The sequence below is a fragment of the Pecten maximus genome, chromosome 15 (assembly GCF_902652985.1).
Source record: "Pecten maximus chromosome 15, xPecMax1.1, whole genome shotgun sequence".
Lineage (NCBI taxonomy): Eukaryota > Metazoa > Mollusca > Bivalvia > Pectinida > Pectinidae > Pecten > Pecten maximus.
Genome location: NC_047029.1, coordinates 23,497,561 through 23,522,116, shown reverse-complemented (window position 1 = coordinate 23,522,116; position 24,556 = coordinate 23,497,561). Strand labels below are relative to the sequence as shown.

Here is a 24,556-nt window from a genome sequence, read left to right as displayed (position 1 = left end):
AGTAGGGAGAAGATCAATCTGACATGGAACGTATGAAGATCATTCAATGGTGGGCGCCCAGATCCCTCTGGGATCTCTTGTTCTATACGTAATGTATTGTAAAAATGAATTGAATAAAATCGAACGAGCACCGACTTTGTGATCTGTTTATTTCATTTAAAACAATTCATTATCAAGTAATACATGTATATACACTTACATAAAGATATAATTAAATTGCTTAACATTTACTGGTCCTTTTCAAGAAATTTGGTTATCTGATTGTAGTGAAAGAAAAGAAACTATGAGGAATAGAAATATATGTTTTTATAGTATTGTGATAAAGTGATTTGATTGTTATTTCATTAGGCCGGGGTATCAGTCATTTCATGCGCGAATACTGCGAGACGGAAAATTGTTATGCAAAGAATTCATGCATTCTATTTCTATCACGGGTGCATTGTTTGCATTTAATATTGTCGTTTGAAGACCAATATGAATAATTGCAAAGTCTGTACTATCTTGAAAACGACACATTTTATATATATTACCACTTCTGCATTGCCAATGTGAAATCAATATGATGAATATATATATATTTGCATATCGATGTACATGAAATATGACGGTATAGGTGAAGTCATACGATTAGATAATGAAGAGTATACAACAATGATTTTGAGCAATTTTCAGAAGTTATAGAATCATAGTCCAGTTATAATTTTTACCTGTGGTAAGGCAGCGTCTCTGAGAAGCGCGCAGGCCGAGATGACCCCTTTTCCCTGGGCGCTGATCTGAGATAGGTCGTCAAGCATGTAGCGTGTATGGCTGGCTGTGCTGGCGTTGCTGGTCGATAGATTAGCCCGAAGCTAACAAAACTTTAAACTGCCCAGTGACGCAAAAACTGAATGGTGGGTCATGAGAACTTTATGGTGATGCCAAAACTGAACGATGTGCCGAAAACTGAACGGTGGGTCGCGAAAACTGAATGATTTCGTGAGACTGAACACTCCCATTCAAAATTTTAGCTGTAGACCTTATATATATTATATATATATTCTTCCAGAATTATCATACTTTTCTGTTTTATGTCGAGACAATTCACGACTTCTGCAGTTATAGCAGCAGCATCCGCGAAAGAGGAGACCTTCAGCTTGATACCTCACCTCACAGATTAAGTAAGATGATTACGAAATGCGTTCTCTCGCCCTTTTGTATTGATTAAATAGATTAATAACAGCTTTATATGTCCACGCACCTGTAAGATGACAAAGATAGGGCTCTATAAAAATAGCAGTACAAATCAGGGTGTCTCCTGATAAATACCAGGTGGCCAACTGTTTGTCAACGATTTCCATCAAACTGAGAATGCATGCATTGAATTATCAGTTTTATATATATATATTTTTTATTGTAACACAGGATAAATATTTATATTCTATTTACCTGGCGACGGACATTGCATATCTGACAGATAGAGGTACATGTACATGTATGATTCTTTAAGGGAAATTTTGGCAAAATAACATGTAAAATAACCCGTGTACGATCATAAGGATGAATCAGGAATTTCCATTTGCCTTTAAAAACAAACTAAAAATAGATTTCTGATGAAAATTAGACTTCTAATATGCAATGTATCTTATTTCATATTTCAAAGATTTGAATAAAGATAATTTATGAATTTATGGCCCTAAGTAAGTTTTCTAAAGCTGTGCTGAGGATGCAAAGACAATCTCTAATTGAAATTTATTTTACAGATAATAGATTGGTCTGTAATTTGAGGATGATGCATTACTTTTCATACGAAGTTAAGTTTTTTTATCTTATATATAAAATTATTGGTAAATATAACATCGTTGGCGGAGGCATGAATACTGATCTATTTGTTTCTCATTTAGTTGACGAAAGGAAAAGAAAATGTAAAGTATTTTTGTGGTCGTTTTAGGTTTCAAAAAGATTTGATATATTCTATTCAACTTGAATTAAGTTCATGTATAGGATACCCACCAAAGTTGATACCAAAGATATCGTTATACATGAAGGGTATGTTTGTATTTCAATGAAAGTTAAGCTTGCACACGGGCCAAACACCATTACCGCAAGTTAAATAATGTTAATATATTTGACCAACCTTCTTAACCCATTACAATGTCCTTACGTCAAATAGAGTTATATTATTATTACTCAATGGACAAATGATATCTTACTCCGACTTTATAGCATTGAAAATAGTCACTGTGGAGGGTGAGGTCACCAAGGCCTTACATAACATGAAACAGATACATGGATTTGGTAATCAGATGATCTGATACCACTTTGACTGCTCAGAGATTAACATCTGTGGCGGACAAAACAATTGGTGTCATATTATACCAAACACCTGTCGTTTCTCCACCAGTCACCAGTCCATTCTATCTGCCATGACAGATTAACATCAATAGGCTGCCTATCGCCTATAACGGATTAACATCAATAGGCTGCCTATCACCCATGACGGATTAACATCAATAGGCCAGCCTATCACCCATGACGCATTAACATCAATAGGCCAGTCTATCACCCATGACGGATTAACATCAATAGGCCAGCCTATCACCCATGATGGATTAACATCAATAGGCTGCCTATCACCCATGACGGATTAACATCAATAGGCCAGTCTATCACCCATGACGCATTAACATCAATAGGCCAGTCTATCACACATGGCGGATTAACATCAATAGGCCAGCCTATCACCCATGACGGATTAACATCAATAGGCCAGTCTATCACCCATGACGGATTAACATCAATAGGCCAGTCTATCACCCATGACGGTTTAACATCAATAGGCCAGTCTATCACCCATGACGGATTAACATCAATAGGCCAGTCTATCGCCCATGACGGATTAACATCAATAGGCCAGTCTATCACCCATGACGGATTAACATCAATAGGCTGCCTATCGCCTATAACGGATAAACATCAATAGGCCAGTCTATCGCCCATGACGGATTAACATCAATAGGCCAGTCTATCACCCATGACGGATTAACATCAATAGGCTGCCTATCGCCTATAACGGATAAACATCAATAGGCCAGTCTATCACCCATGACAGATTAACATCAACAGGCCAGTCTATCGCCCATGATGGATTAACATCAACAGGCCAGTCTATTACCCATGACGGATTAACATCAATAGGCCAGTCTATCACTTATGACGGATTTACATCAATAGGCCAGTCTATCGCCCATGACGGATTACCATCAATAGGCCAGTCTATCGCCCATGACGGATTAACATCAATAGGCCAGTCTATCGCCCATGACGGATTAACATCAATAGGCCAGTCTATCACCCATGACGGATTAACATCAATAGGCCAGTCTATCACCCATGACGGATTAACATCAATAGGTCAGTCTATCACCCATGATGGATTAACATCAACAGGCCAGTCTATCACCCATGACGGATTAACATCAATAGGTCAGTCTATCGCCCATGATGGATTAACATCAATAGGCCAGTCTATCACCCATGACGGATTAACATCAATAGGCCAGTCTATCGCCCATGACGGATTAACATCAATAGGCCAGTCTATCGCCCATGACGGATTAACATCAATAGGCTGCCTATCGCCTATAACGGATAAACATCAATAGGCCAGTCTATCACCCATGACGGATTAACATCAATAGGCCAGTCTATCGCCCATGACGGATTAACATCAATGGATCAGTCTATCACCAATTACGGATTAACATCAATAGGCCAGTCTATCACCCATGATGGATTAACATCAATAGGCCAGCCTATCGCCCATGGCGGATTAACATCAATAGGCCAGTCTACCACCCATGATGGATTAACATCAATAGGCCAGTCTATCACCCATGATGGATTAACATCAATAGGCCAGCCTATCGCCCATAACGGGTTAACATCAATAGGCCAGTCTATCTAGTCACATAGCACCACTTCTGTTAAATTGTTCAATTAATCTATTTTTGCGCAAATGACTTTTGTTTTACTTTTACAAAATATGTTGAATTTTTCGATTAATTTCTTTGTTTTGTTTTCCAAATATGTGATAAACGTTATGACAATTTTGATATCACACGCTCTATCAACCCTTGGCCTGATAGCAGCCCTTGGGACTTCGGCCCTCGGATTGATATCATGGTCACGGGCAGATAAAGGGTGTTATATCAAATTGGCATATCTTAACTTCTAAAGTCATATACACTACAAATAATACATTAATAATGTAACCATTACGTAATTTACATGATCATGCTCCGTTATATACCAGAATCATTCTGCTTTCTTAGTAGAAATACACATTAATACCGCGAATATCTCAAGATAATTATGCTATAAGTATTTCATATCAACCCGTTTAAAACCGCCTGATCAAATCGGGTTTTAGTGAAATGCCCCATTAGGTTTAACAACCGTTTCCGTCAACCGTAAAATAAATTAAAAAAAGGAACTATTTTTATTTGAAATACTTTAGTTATTGTGCCTTTTCAGTTCTCCAAGTCCTCGGAACTCTACCGTGTCATCCGATACAAAGGCCCGGTAACGAACAATGCTGTGTACATATTAGACAGTTAGGACTGACTTGTGCATATGTAGGGTCTAGTACACCCGACAGAAGTCACACCAGGTAGATCTGTGCTGATAGTGATGTCTTCACGGCGTTTTAATAAAACAGACTTTCATGATCTTTATCAATGCGAAAATGACTCCGTGAAAGACATTCCTCATAAATACAATGCTGAAATATTAGATAAATTTGCAAGATAGGACCTTCTCAGACTTTACAGTTTTAAATGGATTTAATTATTAAATAAAAATGAAACGATGAAGACTGAAAGTGATTGATGCTATTCAAATATGACATCAACAAGTACAGTAGATTTAAATGTATATTATAACGCCGCCACATGCTCTTCGTTGTTTTTATAACATCTTCGGCTGTTAACAGGTAACAGACAGCTGGATGTATGTGGAATGTGTATTGGAACACCTGTCGCTATCTACCTTATACCCGTATGACTTTAACAGTACTATTTCATTGCATGATTATGATTACAAAGAGGTGATAAAGGTTGAATTTTATAGATTTACCTTACATTTTAAACCGTACAAATCAGACCTTCCTTCTTGTTGTTTTGACACAATTGGCAACCAGTAAACTTTACTTTTTCCATCAGCAGGGGTTTTCCTCCATGTTTACATCGGATAAAAAATCCGTTCAATTTCCGGAAAAAAACTCATTCAATTAAAGGCTGTATAATTAAGAGCCCTTTCAGCGATTCATGTGCATATCTGATACAGTTTTACGCATTTTAAAATTTTAAAACTTTGGGTCACTGAAGGACAGATATCACGAGGACACTAAGACAGAAAAAAATAATCACACAAAGGACAAACAGGAAAGAAAGGAAGACATTGAATGTATCGCAATTGGGACCCTTCAATTGAAGTCTCCTTGTCTAACGTATATGCAACCTAGGGTTAAAAACCGACCAAACTCTAGGAGTTGAATGTTCTAAAAATATTGATGAAATTAATTTATTGGCAGGTTATGCAAACAGATGATAACTAAGATTATAAATTTCAATTCTAAAGCGAACAACTATATATGTATATCACGAAACATGAAATCAAGATAAAATGTTACCATGGACGCCATTGTCTAAGACCAGAATGGCTTTAATTGCCTACAAAACACCTGCATACCACGTGACAGATATACATGTTTTTGACTCCATACAATCTGATGAATATGTTTTTCACATGTCCCTAGCATAATGCCATATATGGCAGTGGAAACTTTCATATGGTATTCCAGCACTTTCCCTTGGGAAAAGTCCAGGTAATCAACATCCACTTATCTAAATACGTGCCCTGCGTGTAATGTATTCGCCCCAATAGATGAAGAAGTTTACCGTTTTTATCATTTTAATCTCCAAGCAAACATCTCATGGCATAATTACTTTTCTTGCCAATTATCAGATGTTATCTATGAATTTTTAGATGTAGTTCGCTTTTCCTTCTATTTCTAGTACTTTTGTGTGAAGATTATTCAATAGAGTATAAATCATCTTGTTTAGCGGAGATAGCGCGCAGAGCAATACACACACACCTGTCACCAAATACACTATTACTACCGGTATCAAGAACGGATGTTTTTTTTCGGTGGTTAACTAGGCGTTAAATCGCTGTAAGAGTCATTGTCATATGAGGGCGGGTACCATGGAGACAGCAGGACTGGGGTAAAAAGTACACACAAACTCAATGACAAAAAGAAGAGACCCCATGTGTTGTAATAGTGGTTCCAGATCTATCTATCGATCGAGAGGGACACTCCAAATCATACATACAGGACGCAAGATTTTATACCATTTAAATATAAAAGAGGAAAGATATGTAATCATATTACACGAGATCTGAAATATAAACTCAGGAAGTACAACACTGTGCCCTGTATCAAGAAATTGGCCTATGGTTTTTTGTTTGTTTACGAATGCACTACACTCGACCACTTCAAGACACAGACATTCCATACAGTCCTTTAAGAACCCGCATACTAGCAAATATTGCCGTACGTACACAATGTATTTTATCCTACTAAAAAAAAACAACAACGACAACGACAACAACGACAACGACGACGACGACAACAACCACGACAACAACAAGAACAACTGGAAGGACAGGGTATATATGATCGACAATGATTTAGATATTGATACAGCAAGACGGAACCTTCTTAGACTTTATTGTTTTAAATGGATTTATCTATTCAATAAAAATGAAACGATGAAGACATATACTTATGTACTTTGTATCACGAAACAAACGTCATATCACAAAGTACATCAGACTTAAACGTACCGCCGCCTCACATTATCTTGTTATATATACATCGACCTTGACTTTGGGGTATTCAGATACAGCTGGAGGCATCTTGTGTATTGGAACATCTGTTGCTATCAACATTACACTCGGGTATATATCATTATCTAAACAGCAATATCTTTCATTACATGATAAAAAGTAATGGAGTATTGTGTAATAAAAAATCAAGCTTTAAATGTTCAATATCGACCGCCTTGATATGCCTTTACGGTTAGTAAATCATAAGTATTTAAATTATTAATCTTGGCATCAACTAGATTATCATTTTAGACACTATGATTAATTTGTGACCAATATCACAGCTCTAAGGATTCTAATCTTTAATTTTGTTCCTGTGAGTTTCTTCGTTTTACCATTCATTTTACTTTCCTAGTGTTTCCGTGTCGCCTTAAAGGCACCCGTCCTGACATGACAAAGGCTGTTAGAATACTGTATAAACCGTCCTGACATGACAAAGGCTGTTAGAATACTGTATAAACTGTCCTGACATGACAAAAGATGTAAGAGGACTCTATAAACCGTCCTCACATGACAAAGGCTGTTAGAGTACTCTATAAACCGTCCTCACATGACAAAGGCTGTTAGAGTACTCTATAAACCGTCCTCAAACGACAAAGTCTGTTAGAATACTGTATAAACCGTCCTCACATGACAGAGGCTGTTAGAGTACTGTATAAACCGTCCTCACATGACAAAGGCTGTTAGAGTACTCTATAAACCGTCCTCACATGACAAAGGCTGTTAGAGTACTCTATAAACCGTCCTCACACGACAAAGTCTGTAAGAATACTGTATAAACCGTCCTCACATGACAAAGGCTGTTAGAGTACTCTAAAACCGTCCTCACATGACAAAGGCTGTTAGAGTACTCTATAAACCGTCCTCACACGACAAAGGCTGTTAGAATACTCTATAAAACCGTCCTCACATGACAAAGGCTGTTAGAGTACTCTATAAACCGTCCGCACATGACAAAGGCTGTTAGAGTACTCTATAAACCGTCCTCACATGACAAAGGCAGTTAGAGTACTCTATAAACCGTCCTCACATGACAAAGGCTGTTAGAGTACTCTATAAAACCGTCCTCACATGACAAAGGCAGTTAGAGTACTCTATAAACCGTCCTCACATGACAAAGGCTGTTAGAGTACTCTATAAACCGTCCTCACATGTCATGTTCGCCAACTTTTAAACCACAAAAGATCTTTTCACGTTTACAGGAACATAACACCGATTGTATGAAATGATGCAAATAATCTACATTATAAATGCCCACTAACCGTGTAATGTATCGACGCAAAATGTTTATTATAATGTTTTTAATAAAAGGAATCCCACATCCGTACAGAAAAAGATCTTCATCCAAACTTGGTTAAATTTTCTCAAACAAATAATGGAGAATTAGTAAATTACTGTAATTTAGATACAACAGCACATGTTTTTGTTTCCCTACTTGTCATGGTAGTGATTTGATGACACGCTTATTTTCGGTAAACAACATTTACAACTAAGAGTATACATTAAGCTATACATGTTTATCTAATTAACGCTTTTCAGTAATAAAACTTCTCCACTAGGGTATATATTTCATCCTTTTAGGCTCCAAAATTATCATAGTTTTCTTTTCATGTGGATACACTTCACGACTGCCATATTTATAACAAAAAGTTACCAAATTTCTGCCATAGAATAGCTGATAACATCACAATACTCATAAAGAAATTTGATAAGGTTTTCCATGGGCAGATTAATCCTTAACTTAAACCAACATATTCAGCAACAAAATTTAACATTTCTTACTGCATATGGAGATATATATATACATAGCTGATACATAGCTTTATTGATAAATATATTTACATATTTTTTTCATAAAACATGTGTCAATAACATGTTAAGGTTATATAGATCTTTTGAAAATGTACCTCTATGAGACAGATTTTATTTAACGCGATATATAGGTAATTCAGATATAGAAGTAACTTAAAGTGAACAAGAGTCGCAATTCAGCGTTTCGTTATTGTATCAATATTGCTCTCTTCTTTTTATATTAGGGTGTTTCTTCCTGGTGTCTATCTTAAGACCTAATGTTCCTTACCTTAACATTTCAGTTTTAAATTTCAACAAATTGTATTGACACAGAGCCTAACTAAGACTGGGGGTGACAACAGATGGTAACACATACATACCAATACATATATACACACTGACATGATAGATTGAATTAAGACATTTCTTACCGTATGTTAAATAGAGCTTTATATTTTAGACACAAACTATCACTATCAAACAGAACCGGTCCTGACTAAGTAATATGTAATGATAAAGTTAATATATTCATAAAAAAATGGTAAAAGCGATTCGAGAGTTCCAGGCCATTGTTATGTCCTCTTCAAGAAACATCAAAAAGCTTCCTACTATGTATATCCCTTCGCCATCTTTGTACTATCTGTACTTAGGATTCCCTTAACAGTGCGATTGTCTCCTTTGCAAGCAAGGTTAAATTGTGTTTGTACTAATAAATTATGACATGATAGTTCGTCTAAAATGTTAATTTTTGAAATACACGGCATTATATCCACACTTACTGAGTTACGTTTGACGTTTGGTCAATTTCATTCATGGCTAAAGTAGATATGGCCAACACACATTGCCCTTTGTTTCGAAGTAAATCAGTAGTTTTAAAATTACGACACATTTAAGGATCTATCCCTTAAAAAGTGTCATATATTTCATATTTTTCCGGAATTTCTCATTTTCAATGTACTCTGTGCAATTAATGTAACTGTGATATCAAAACATTATCTGTGTGTATCAATTATTATGTTTGGTATATGTGTCAAACAGTAGTACCCGGAGGGCTTGTTAAGTAGGGGACTGTCCCAATCATGTATCCTCTGTACTGATTTAGATTTGCTAAGAACGTTTGTTTGATTGTAAAATATGTTACATCATCATCATTTGGTCCCCTTTTATCTTAATCCTTCATATATATTACCTTAAATATATTTTTACGGTATCAAAAATACATATCCAGGATATTTTTTGTTGTTTTTCACAATTAATTATACGTTACCATTTATATACATACATATATTTGTCGAACGATTATATGTCAATTATTTGATTTGAAATAATTAATTGTAATAATATTGTAATTATGTAAATAGTGTAATAAATTTCATTTTCAATACTGTTGGCATATCAGACTAATATGCCAACAGTATTGGAAATGAAATTTAGAAAAAAAAAACCAAAAAACAAACAACTCCAAGCTGATCCTATTTCCACATATGAATTTTTTCTATTGTAACTGACATTTCTAGAAAATCCAATTGTAATAAAATTTATCCTGCAACTGCCACCGCATTGTCGGAATACACCCACCGTATATATTTTTGCTGTATACGACAGTGACGGAAAACAGCTGTATTTTGGAATCTTAGCACGTGCGTCAGTTCGACTGACCTACTTCAAAGTGAAACTACGTTTAAAAGGCGAACATATTTCTGTCATTTTTGACACCGTTTCACTTCAAAATGATTATTTTTGATGAGTATTTTTATGACTGTTGCAGGATAAATAGAATACATGGTCAGTGTCTTAAAAGATAAGCTGTATTTTTGGCTCGGGACAGAAAGACAAAAGTGGCTCGCCAAGGCTCGCCACTTTTGTCTTTCTTTACCCTCGCCAAAATACAGCTTATATTTTAAGACACTGACCATGTATTCTCTATATATGGGTTTGAATTGGACTTATGCTAGACTTACATATGTTGATATTGTTGTTCGGTGATGAGTATAGCACAGGCATCAGAACATTTATGAGGAAACTTAGGGTAGAAAAGTAAACCAAATCATTAAGTATGCAGAACACGCGGTTTAACTGTTAGGAGCGTAAATACATTTGATCATATTACAACATCTGCCCCGTTGTCAGGTTGTCTCAGACACCAGTCATTGATTTGTCACATCCGCCCTCTGACAGCAATACACAATTGTACGTAATTGTCATGGCTGTTGGAGGTAAATCTGCATACAACAGTGACAGATGTAGCTTTGGGTTTCAGAGGAAGGATAGATGTGTATTTCACCCCAGTGTCATGAGACCATGCAAAACCTATGATCATATAAGTCAGTATTTGAATCTGAATAGATACTTTTTAATTTTAGAAAATGTGTTCTAACCAAACTCAATGCCGAAAACCGAATATTTAATTAACGTTCGGTTGATACAGTTACGATTCAGGTCGACCGGATGTTTATTCACCAAAATTTACAAAGACAACTAGCATCATCTCGGATAGTGCGACATCATTCAGTAAAATAAATCTGTCTGCCATATTTGTCTTCTGCACTAAGATATAATGTAAAAATCTAGACCTTTTATATACGAAACCGAAACAAGAAAGATCCTGTAGGACTTTTCGAACTTCTGTAATATATGTATCTATTTCTTTAAGTAAACCAAAGAAAATTAACGCTCGTATTCAATATTGCGGAAGAAAAGTGCCACCACCAATGTAACGATATCATGCCCCGATTTGACCTTGTAACAGTTGAGTGGTGTTCGCTCATTTTGTCAACTGCCTCATCGATTTCACACAATGACGACAAAATCGATAGCTCGCGGTTGGAGTGTAAGTAATTTTAGTAAACTAGGTAATTATGGGTTGTTTAAATGACAGGCGACAGCTGGCGGAATGTTGTGTATTAAACCAATTGTCACTTAACTTTACACCCGGGGTATATATGATGCTTAATAAAGCAATCATCCAAGGCAATGATTACACAAAACATTACGAATAATAAATGGATCTTTATTTTATCTTTAAAGTAAAGTTAGTCCAACTTCGGCTACCTGGGTGTGTATTACATAGGCTAATTTAGATTTTCATTTCAGTTTAGTGATCAACTATCTGCAAATTCATTGTATTGCGATCAAATCATATGAAATAGAAATGAATGGCAAAATTTAAACAGACCGCTAAGAGAGGTCCCAGGAGAAAAAAACGCCTCTTCAAATTTGATTTAAAACAGTATCTTTTGTTTTAGGATGAAAGTAATGGAATTTTGCCATAGTTTACGGCTTTTATACCTTTTGTAAAATAACTTTTACATTTCTTTTTTATTTCAAACATTTCTTAATCACAAGAAATGTCACAGACATCTGTCTGATTCTGAAGGAGCAAACTACAAAAGTGTCTATGTTAGATATTGAAGCTATTCGTGTTATTAGATTACCCTGCTGGTTGTATAATTATCTCTAATATATAGTTGGAGATTAATAATTTGGTACTTAAGTGTTGGTCATTTTACACTTAAGATATTCAGAATGAACCTTTGTTTAATCTCATGACTGTACATTTAAAGTACTCAAGTAAGGACTTAGAAAAAGCCACACATATTATCACCATGAAGAGCTAAAATTAATTCCTGTTCTAGACCTGCTGCACGATATCATTTCTCTGATTACGTCTTTCTGCTATCGGAGATCACATAATTATTTGTTTGCATAATGTATCTTAGTACGTAAATTCGTCAAATATTTACATTTCCATTGACCTTGCCTATATGTAACTTTTAACCCAATAGTATGATTTTTTTTCTGTGTTGACAATGATATTTAGGTTACCGTGTACTAATACACTGATTTGATTAACGTTCATGTTAGTGTGAGAATTTTAAAAATGAATAAACAAATGAAACCCCCAACCCATCCCCCCAAAAAAACAAAAACAAAATCAAAACGAAAAAAACAACAACAAAAATTTAATGTTTAGTCAATGTAAAAATGAAACGTTGAAGCTATACTAGCGGTTAAGAATTAAAGAGCTGTTTTAGAAAAGAAATCATATGAAAAATATCACTCGACTAACGAGCATGTATAACATAAGCTTGTGTTAGCGAGCCAAGGAGTACGTGTAATCATTTAAATCAATTCAGATGGCGAATTCCTCAACAGAGAAGTCGGGTAAAGATATTTCAAAATAATTGTCCGGATGATTCAGAAACAAACGTGCAATAATAACATCAAAAATCACATTGGACTAGTTACTATGACAGGAAATATCGGCAAATGCCGCAGTAAACTTAATTTCCTCGTCGAACACAGAAAACCTACAGGAACTACTAGACTTTCATATATGACTAGAAAGGAAACATACCCAATGAACATGTAAAACCTGAACCAGTACATACTCATCTGGCATTTGATTCCAACACCGAGGTTGAAATTCGATGTGTAGGCCTATCGTTAGTTAACGCCAATACCACTCCTGGTAATGAGAGAAGGTCGAAAACAGTTGCCTATGCCCAGATGAAACAATTTTAAGATGCAAACCAGAGCGCCCCTACAAAACGAAACACGTCGTCCTGGGCCCTTCGACTTTTCCGAGGTAATAGAAACAACAAATAAGCTAGCAATACTGACAAAGCATGACGTCTTGACGGTTGATCCTTTGTGTAAACGTGTGTATTGATTTGTAAACAAACCACCACACTGACAAAATAAAACGCTAATTGCACCTTAAAATAAAGCAATTAAACGAATCATTCCGTCATTACACAAAAGATAATTCACATTGTTTCTGTTTGCAGATTGGCACCAGGAAGTGAACGGTGGCCCGTTAGATTTTTAAAACGCCACTCAAGAAAACTTGGCCAGAAAGCTAAGGTAATTTTATTGTGAAGCCTGCGCTAAAAATGATGACCAGAGAGAAAAAACAAATAAAATAACAACATGCCGAGGAATACCATGAAAACACTCAAGAACATCAGAACTGGATTATATCGTCTACTTCAGGACATAGAGAAAGAGAGACATAGACACAGTCACAGACAAACAATTTTAATAATCGATGGAATGTTTTAAGAAAGAATGCGTTCTCATTCATCAAGGCAAATTGCACACAAACAGATAATGTGTAGGGAAGAAATTGAAAAAATAAGCTTTTACCTTGAAGATGACCATAAATTCTCTCCAGTGATTCTTCGCCAGGCTGTCTGGTATAACCTGGCCTAGAGTTCCACAAGTAACTGAGAGTAGATTCATTTGATTACAAACGTGATGAAAGCGGTCCTGAATACGTAACAATAAATCACTTAAGAGAAAACGTTTCAGGGCAACACAAATATTGAATCGCCTTCATACAAACGAATTTGTCAATCAAAAACTCACAGTTATGTCCTCTAAAAATGCTCCACCCTCTGATTTCAAAACCTGATAAATCAGTTTCGATGTTGATCTACATTCGTGATGTGAATATGTCTTCGCCAGTTTAGTTTTCAGTTCTAGGAAAACGTCTAGCTGCCTACACATATGTACGATGGCCGACAAGAGCCTGGCAAAATGAAATGAAAAAACTGTAACACTTTTTTCAATGGTACAGTTTTTTCATATCTTTTTGTACCATAGAAAAGTGTACCATGGTACAAAAAGATGTGAAAATTCAAATCATTTTGTACTATATGTGTTACAGAAAGATTATAAACCACTTAGGAAAAATCACAGTTTACATTCACATGTTTATGTACCAAAAGCCGGTATCAGCCGGCAAAATGATGTGAAAGGTTTTGTACCGCGTTACACTTTTTTCATATCTTTTTGTACCATTTTTGGTACAAAAAGATATGAAAAAAGTGTACCAAGAAAAAAACGTTACAGTTTTTTCATATCTTTTTGTACCATCTGTGGTACAAAAAGATGTGAAAAAACTGTACCATCAGAACATCGGAATGTCGTTATCTAACACCATGACCAGGGCTGACCCCGAATAGCAAAGGTTTGATAACACCGTCACAACAAGCCGCAAAGTTCGTTAATCACTTCTGAGGACACAACTATTGTATACGTATTGGGGTGTACCTTGGGGCCAAAAATTAATAAAAGAAACCTTTATCATGTCGTTATTTCCATCTTATAGGTAAATACATAAATGATTGTAAGCAACATTATTGATTATCTGTAATGGTTTGATCAAATGTTTGCTTATATATTTCTTGACGTATATAATTGATTGACCAAATTCCCCAAAACGGACCCCATCGGCGTTTACATGTTCCGGAATTTCGTTCACTCGAGAAGTTGAGGCAGCTTGGATACATTGACAATGTAAGTAAAGATAAAACGTTATTCGAACGCTAATCAAAGACGTTATTTTTTTAAGAAAAGTCATTTCACAGTGAAATATTCAACTGATATTATTGGTTATATACTTTTTTGCAGGCCCCATATCAATATACATGACGATGGGATCATCCAGTTCCCGATTCCAGAGGACAAAGTAATAACATTTCGTGATATTCGTAAGTGTTAAGTATTAATGCTGACAATATATTTCAAGTAGTATAGTAGTAATAGTAGCGATTGGTAGAAATTGAACGCAGGATTATCAACTTGCACCAAATACTTTGCTCAAATAGTAATTATATTTACAAAAATACATCTTGAGATTTACATTATGCCTATGTAACTTTTGTCCTTTTAAATAGAAAACAAAAATGTTTTTTAAGATATTGTACTAAATTTTCACAGTATCTGCTTTACCTTCCCAAACGTTTAGATAATAAGCGGTACTCAGAATGTTTCAAACCATTTCTATCTATTCGGACCTTGTAATTTATCTCGCTTGGATTACTTATGTCGGTCATTCTGGATTCCGAGATAACACGAGAGTGCTGATCATGTCGCTGATGCGTAATGGTTTTCTTCAATATCAATAACATTTTAGATGCAATTATGAGCGGTAAAGAATTCTCCATATCACATAATTGATTATGATATCAATTTATTGACAATTTTATTTCAACAGAAGATGCATTCCCTGGAACGATTGGATTTCGATTTAAAGATGAAGATTGCTCTTCGCCAAGTCATATATTATGTCGAGATGGGGTTTTTGTAGAGCCACTCGGAGGTTGGTGCAGACCAGGACGGAAATACTTTATTCTGAAAGGGGAAACTAGTAAGTAATAAACAAAAAGAAAACATACATCCATTTGAAAGAAATTGATTTCGTACATTTGTCTACCGAAGCAAACAACACGTTCTGTATTTGAAAGACTTAAATTTATTGTGGCATATGTATATTTAGAATATAATCCTTCCATAGATGACATTGATTTTGGTTTTACTTTCAGAGCAAAATAGTAACGATACTTTTAGTTATTGATATTTTCATTTTCATCATTCCCCTAACGGAAACCACAGGAAAAGGGGGGGGGGGGGGGGGGGGGGGGGCTGTAGTCGGGCTCTTTCTTCATATTATGAGGCATGGGTTCACCTTAATGAGGCGGTGTGTCGTGTACCAAAATAGGTTACACTGAACTACATTATGACCTTTTACCTACATCAAATACAAAGTTAGTTATGGTTCTATCTTCTACATCTCCTCATACTTGTACTTCATATTCGGATCATACTTGGTGAGGATGTGTGTTGAATACCATAAATAGGGCGCTCGGACCTACGATGTGACCAACATCTAAAATTTGTTTTTCTGGAATCTATATCATCTGGAACTCCTCGTTTTTTCTCTCAAAATAAAGCCTGCCCGAGGTTCATCCGAATGGGCTCTGTGTGTTTGGGCATGGCTATTAAGATAATGATACCAACCACTGTTGAAATCTCTATTTGTTTAGTTCAAACTTTTATATATTATTTAAGATATATTACATCTTTTATGAGCTATCTTATATATTATATAAGATATATTATATCTTTTATGAGCTATCTTATATATTATATAAGATATCTTATAAAGAAAAGTATATAAGATATCTCATTTAATATATATGATATCTTATAAAGTTTATAAGATATCTGATATAATTATATAAGATATCTTATATAATTTGGTAAAATCCTGGATCAACGTTGCTCCTTGAATAAATGACAACTTGGCTTGCCATACATAGGCACCATTGCAATCATGTCCTAGAATGATTGAGCACGTATCGATTTATATTGCAAGTCAAGTTGTTGCTTATTCACGGAGCAACGTTGATCCAGGATTTTTACCAAATCATGTAAGATATCTTATACAATTAAATAAGATATCTTATAAACTACTGATATATCATTATACATTTGTAATTATGTTTTCAGCTACATGTCGGAAGAGGTTCATTCAAGTCGGGAACATTTAAGAAGTTAACAGGGAATAGCCAAGGCGGGGGACTCATTGTTGTTGGACCTTTCGATAAAGACGCTGACTGTGTGACAGAAATAAGAGATGAGGCTTTTAGAAAATTTCAAAGCTTGCACCGTGAATTCAGGAAGCAATACCACACGGCACATGATATGACGCTAGTCTATCCAGATGGTTCAAAAGTATGTGGCCTTCCTGATGGGTCTGCAGATTTCTCAATAAAGGGTTATCGTGATTACCTAGACCCGCATAAAAAATACGACAGACTGAGGTTTTTCTTGGTTCCAACAGGTATGATCGAACGATTGCTATTCTAATCATTCTAGTATTATTCAGTGTAAACGCATCAATTCATTCTCACTTTCCTCCATGATGTTTTACTTGGACTATAAAACTAATTCCATTGATGCATAAAATATTAAACGGTTATTCCGTATTTTTAAAAAATTTACATTTCGTTGGAAAGTTCAAGTTTCATGCGCTTTTCAGAAAAAGTATTAACTGACATAAATAAAGTGAACAATAGACGTATTGATCATTAAACGGAAACTAGAAATTCAATACAAAGCAAAATATTATTGCACATTAGAAGGAACAAAGATATCATTTTCCTTTTTATGTAGCCGAGTTGAGCGCTATTATAACGTATATTTTTATTGCTTTCTATAATTTGTAGTTGAAATCGGGGAAGAAGTGGACCTAGTTTCTGCTGACGATTCTTCCAGCTCTCTTCCTGATCTATCCGACATTATTGAATCTCAAACTCTCTCAAATGTCTTGCGTGACATACGTGGAACAGCTCATGAAGCAAAGGATCAGGAAGAGGAATGTGAATCATCTTGCAGTCCTCCGCTTGGAACATCAAGTCAAATAGATCTAACATATGATGACACTCTCCCTCTGGTAGTAAAAGTGCGATTCACATCTAACGGTCATGCCATCTTGACTGGGCGTTTTGAGATATCTGACAAAGTAGAGGTATGATTAAATACTTTCCCAGAAAAAAAAACTATGGTTTCTTCTATATGTCTTGAGCTATCTACATGTATTAGGCCAAAATTAAGTGCAAGGAATGAAAAGTACTTTCTTGACATGTGATGAATAGATACGATAGACATCATGTAATTATAAGATTAATATTATTTTAAACTATCTAATCATGTCTTTTAAGGAGCTGGTGCGATATGTGCAGTCGTCCGGAACATTGCAGGGTAGCAATTTCCAGCTACTGAAAAACGGCGAAATACTAGAAACAAGGAATGAGCTGCATAGCTACATTGGAAACCCTAATGAAGTGGTGGAAATCGAAGTAAAGCAAGTCGTCGAAAGAAGTGAGAGGTATGCAGACGTGTAATAAGAGTGCGACGCAGGTGTGAGAGCGGAGCTCTTTAACGGCCATATTTACGTTATATCGCTTGCAAAGTAAAAACGACATCCCGAAAACCGGATATCGTAATCCCATAAAAAGGTATAGTCTTAAATCAAAGTTAAATGTTTCTCTCTCGGCCCGTAACACATAACTGAACGCTATTTCAATTCCCACAATACATTTATAAGTGCTGTCAAAAATACCTCATTATGTTTTAATTGATCTTTGCACCAGACGCACTTACAGATAAAGAGTAGCCATTATCGTGACGTCACATGAAACATTAACGTCACTTCTAGAATTGGCGCGAATATTCACTCACAACCGCGCTGCTAACACAGTCCGAGTCATTGATAATCAAAGATTCTAATTAGATCTGATAACGAAACAAAAACAAAACTGTTTTTGCTTCGTTCGTTATTAGTTCTAATGAGAATCTTAAGTGTACTAATAACGGGGGATAAAACATATATAAAAAAACCACCCTAACTGAATGACACTCTGGCAGCGTTGCTTCATATTAATCTGAATGCATAGACATGGCAGTAAATAACAGTTACGAGTAGAGTTTGGGCTAGTATTGGTCATGGATTCCGTTTAAATCCTTCATCAACTCTAGCTCATAAACTCATATTCTACTTCGTTAAAAGTACTTCTCACCCACCAATGACACAGGCGATTCTTACTCGTTGTTGTCGTTGAAAGCTTCATATCGGGATGAAAAAGATACTGACATATCGGTCATGACACCAGACATCATGTTGAGTAATAGCTTAATAGTGAAGTTATATAAACAGACCTCCGAGAGTCTATATGTGACCACGGCTTTGTAACCTGAATCGATGTGATAAAGGATGCTTTCGGGACATTGTTTACTCGACGGGGGAGTGCTGTACCTAGGGCAAAGGTGGTGCTAAATCATTCACACACCGGAAAGGCAATGGCTTTGATATTTTATGAGCCGAGATCGGACGTATATGAATCTTTCAGCGACCAATTATTTCAGAACTAGTAAAATATAAACATTCATTGTTTTCACATTTTCGAGCTGGTCTTTTATTTCAAAATGATACTATTGTGTGATTTGAACTTGAAACGGAAAGATGTGCTTTGGGATATTGCTCCGGTGTGTACAATATTGATATTTTATTTCATGTTTTACTTCCTTAGATTTCTCTCATAGAAAATTTAATACCTTCAAAACATTGTCCATTTTCTGATCACATTTAATCCTCGGTTTATTTTAACAGAGTTTTCGCTGGCCTTGGCCGCCGCTGCCTTTCTCTACGTCGACCAAGAATCGAAACTGAAACAAGCGCCACACGGTAAGTTTTCTTATGTTACAAACTGTTCTTCGTTCATTGTTAACGCTAGATGTTTATATTGCATCATAGGTGAGTGTACATCTTTCTCATATTTCATATATTTTTAGCTCACCTGGACCAAACGGTGAGCTTATGTCATGGCACAGCGTCCGTCCGTCGTCCGTCAACATTTGCTTCAAATCGCTACGAGTCAAAAAGTTCTTATTGGATTTTGACCAAATTTGGTCAGAAACATCCTTGGCAGAAGGGGATAAGATTTTGCATAAATGGTGACTCTGACCCCTAAGGGGCAGGAGAGGCAGGGCCCAAGAGAGGAAATTGAGGCAATTCCTTTAAATCACTACAAGTCATAAAGTTATGAATGGATTTGAACCCAATTTGGTCAGAAGCATCCTTTGGGGAAGGGGAACAGATTTTGCATAAATGGTGACTCTGACCCCCGAGGGGCCAAAGGGGCAGGGCCAAATAGAGGAAATAGAGGTAATTCGTTTAAATCGCTACTAGTCATAAAGTTAGGAATGGATTTGAACTTAATTTGGTCAGAAACATCCTTGGGGGAAGTGGAACAGATTTTGCATAAATGGTGACTCTGACCCCCAACTGGCCAAAGGGGCGGGGCCCAATGGGGGAAATAGAGGCAATTCCTTAAAATCGCTACAAGTCATAAAGTTATTAATTGATTTGAACCCAATTTAGTCAGGAAAATCCTTGGGGGAAGGGGAACAGATATTGCATAAATGGTGACTCTGCCCCCAGAGGAGCCAAAGGGGCTGGACCCAATAGCGGAAATAGAGGTAATTTCTTTAAATCGCTACTAGTCATAAAGTTATGAATGGATTTGAACCCAATTTGGTCAGAAACATCCATGAGGAAAGCGAAACAGATTTTGCATTTGATGATGAGTTTTGGGGCCCCATAGGGGAATTAAAGGTAATTACTTTAAATCGCTATTAATTATAGAGTTATGAATGCATGTTTGAAACTTTCAAAGCAGTTGGGATCCCCACAGTTTAAGCATATAAAGCATTGTCTGAGGTTGACAAATGAAACGAATTTAACTTGAACACTATTTTGATATTTGGTCTAATCCAACCAGGTGACGATACAGGCCCCATGGGCCTCGTTTTTAGGTGATCTGAGCTTTGCTCAAGTTACCTATTATAATCGCTTTTTGTTCGTCGTCATGCGTCGTCCGTCGTGCGTCCGTAAACAATTTTCATTTTTGACTTCTTCTCCAAAACCGCTGAACCAAATTCAATGAAATTTGCCAGGAAGCTTCTATGGCTAAAGGTCGACCAAATTTGGGAATTATATGGTGCCCGCCCCCAAGGGACCGGGGAATGGGGCCAAAAATGGTAAAATTGACTAAATTCTTACAAAAACTGTGAATTTCATGACCCTGGGGTCTCATGTTTGCCCATTGAGAGGGGGCAAATTTACTATAGTTTATATAAGGAAATCACATTTTTTGACTACCATTAGTTTGATTTTTATTGGTATTTATCCTAACTTTGTTAACATTATCTGCATGAAATGACAGCTCTATGGTATACACATGTTGGCCCTGACTGACTACCTGCGCTGATGGGCGGGGCCAAAAACGGTCAATTAAATGAACTTAAATACTTAAATACTCAGGTGACCGTTAAGATCCATGGGCCTGTTGATTCAAAGTCGAAATGGCTGACAGGTAGCTATGTTTGATTTTGACAATGAAATTTTATTTAAGCTATTTTTGAAAAGTATTTACTTGCTCTTTATATATTTCATATCTACATAACCATAATCCCTAATTTTGCTATTTTAATTTTTAAGACTGATTTAAATTTCAAAATGGCTGGCAGGCGGCCATCTTAATTTTTCAAAGTATTTCTTTTGATTTAATCTGTAACAATCGGAAGAAGTTTTTGCCAGAAGTAAAGATACAGAAATGATTTGGAGATATATTCTCAAAAACGATACAACGTCCAGTATTCCGTAGTAATGTGAACTAGAAACATACGGAGAGATTTAGTGACTTATAGACCGATAATGTGTAGGATCAATTAGATCAAGTCCATACAGCGACGTACCCCTGTTCTACAGTAAACACAATTACTGTTGTCTCAGGATCATGTTACACTGTGGTCTGTTGCGTTTCACATGTTTCTCGCTGCAGTTTAAATACACTTATAATGTTTTCGTTTATGGTTATTATTACAAATGTACGTATACCGATACAATCATTTGCCTCTGTTACTACAGTTTCAGTATCTAGTTTTTAAAGTGCGCGTTTAGTGAGACTCCATGTTTTATTCAAACAATAGTTACAGTAGGAGAGGGCGGATAATTTAACAAAATATATAAGTATAATATATATTGTAAGTATGTAACAGGTATGACCAATCTTGTTTTTATGATTTTACGGCAATTTGATTACAGTAATTAATAGTGCAATAACTTGCATTTTTGATGTGCCAGAGAGAGAGAGAGATAATGCCCACCATGTCAATGAAATAATTAAACATGATTGAAGTGAGACTAACAACATCAGCATGTTAGGAACAGTATATGAGAGGAATCGAGAACCGTGCATCGAGTTCATCAGAAAGGGGGCTGGATAGGGTCGGATGAGGCGTAAAGAGAGTTATGATACCCTTGGCCTCTTGTTAGTATATATTATCGAAAATTAAAAAAAATCAAGTAAAGATATGAAGTTACTTCAGCTGATGAAAACGTGTCAGAACGAACGATTCTAGAAAGTGAGAACATGTTTTATTCATGTTTTAATTTTACAAGATAATGAACACATTAAACCTGAATAAAACTAATAAGAAAGTAAAAGTTGTACGGAAATTCCGGAGTTGTCAGGGAGTGTCAGTTATAATTGTTTATACACACATGTAGCTGGTTGTGAATGAAAAATAAGTTTGTAGGCAATACATATATTTTTAGGTTTCAGCTGCAGTTAGCTTCAATAGGACATTGTCTAAGTAAATCTAATCAACATATTCCCCAATTACTCACAAGTGTGTAATTTCCTTAGGGTATATTAAGTTGGTGATATAAATTGCAGTTGAATCTTAGAGAATTGTTAGATATAATTGATCGTAATAATTGAATTTCGTTATCCTGTAACATCTCTATTACTAGAGTATAGTTACAATTTCTAAGCCTACAAATTACGTCAGACCGGATGGTGGAAATTCAGAAAAATAATGACAGTTCCAAAATTTGATGCATGATTTTCTAACTCGTAATTAAAGATCAATGCCATAAGACGGATCCCTCGCTGACCTATGAGTGTTCTAGTTACTGATGTGTTGAAGTAGTCCCTTTTTAAGCTTAACTACTTATTAGCATATACTGCTACTGCAATGTTGGTTAAATGTTAATAATTATCATCTGTCAAAAAGTGATTTTCATTAATCTTATCGATTTTGTGAGATTCAAAGGGATATAAGCTTTAAATATTTAAAATAAAGTTAGGATGGACGGAAAAGGGACATCACAACAAAATCACCAACCTGAATTAAATGCGATTCATCCATTGTGCAAAAACAAATAAGAAATATATTTTTATATAGAAGTGATTGTTGAAAATTTAGTTATTGATAATTTGTCGAGTGTGTGAATAATGTTTATTTCATGTGTACTTGCTCCCTGAAAACATCACTGATCTTTGTTCATAGCACGGAGCTGACAGAAGAATCAGGCGATATGTAAGTTATTTCCTTCCACTTATATATAAAACGTTTTGAATGTTAAAACCAAGATAGTTACTTCACCTCATAAGTAAACATGTTTTGCCATCGTTCTGAAACCTTGAATATGTGCGACCATCAAAACTTATCATTAAGACTTTTACCTTAATTCTGTTAACTTCACTTTTTATTTATTTAATTAGAAATGTTTAAGTTTCAACTTTGTTAATCAAATGGCTAACGCTAAATTGTTATGTGGAGATATTTGTTTATAATGAATACAATAAACATGTTTTTGTGATGTCCTAATTTTCATTTATTTGGAATTTTCTGTGTTTCCTCTATTTTTAAGGTGAGTAAGATGTTAATTGTAGATAGCCAGTTTAGTGATGATATGGAAGTGGCCTCTAATTGGTCTTGGCGACTGTGAATATCAGAGATAAGGTTTAAGTAGTAATTGATAGCGTTAATAGCAGTGAGGCTGTTCATGCTAGTGAAATTATTAGGCCTGCTCATTCTGGTCAGTCTCGATGACTGGTATATAAATAGGTATGCGATAATCCAGGGGCTGCATTAATATGATCTGTTTATACTGCTAGACTATGCTGGTGGTTAAGTTTAGCATCTACATGTAGAGTGTAGTAGTTCGGTTTAATAACTGATGTCACTGGTCGAGAATAGTTTGCTGACCATATATAAAGGCCTGTTAACTTAGAGTTTGGGCTTTTTGAAATCGGGTTGTGAGAGTAGACTTGAGAATCAGTGTTTTAGAGCAGGAGTTGATAGAGACTGAGAGTAGGTTTTATCAATAGAGAGACTTCGGATTGCGTGTGCTTAGTTTAGATAGAGAGTATGGAAATATGTAAAGAAGATTAGTTTATAATTATGAGTCATAGATAGGGACAGTAAGACACTTTTTATTGTGTAGTTATTTTCTTCATTTTGGTTACTTCTAAAAAGAATCGGAGTGGATTCTATTGGATACTGCTAGAATTGATCTGACTTAAATCATTTCTTACTTACTTTTGGAACTCTTTGTGAATTCCTACGTTGTACTCCTGGAATATATCTTTACTCTTTACTCTTTTACTAGTTAATTACATGCCCACATATAACAGAT

The 24,556-nt window shown here is 35.7% G+C and overlaps 1 protein-coding gene across 1 annotated transcript; it reads left to right on the top strand.

The window, feature by feature from the left end:
- The first annotated feature begins 887 nt into the window (after positions 1-887).
- On the top strand, positions 888-19,833 carry LOC117343326. The gene is made up of 6 exons (XM_033905668.1): positions 888-949; positions 13,509-13,584; positions 17,017-17,350; positions 17,736-18,037; positions 18,231-18,397; positions 19,679-19,833. Exons 1-6 carry the CDS (start codon positions 888-890, stop codon positions 19,755-19,757), a joined length of 1,020 nt encoding a protein of 339 aa, XP_033761559.1. The 3' UTR covers positions 19,758-19,833.
- The last annotated feature ends 4,723 nt before the right edge of the window (positions 19,834-24,556 follow it).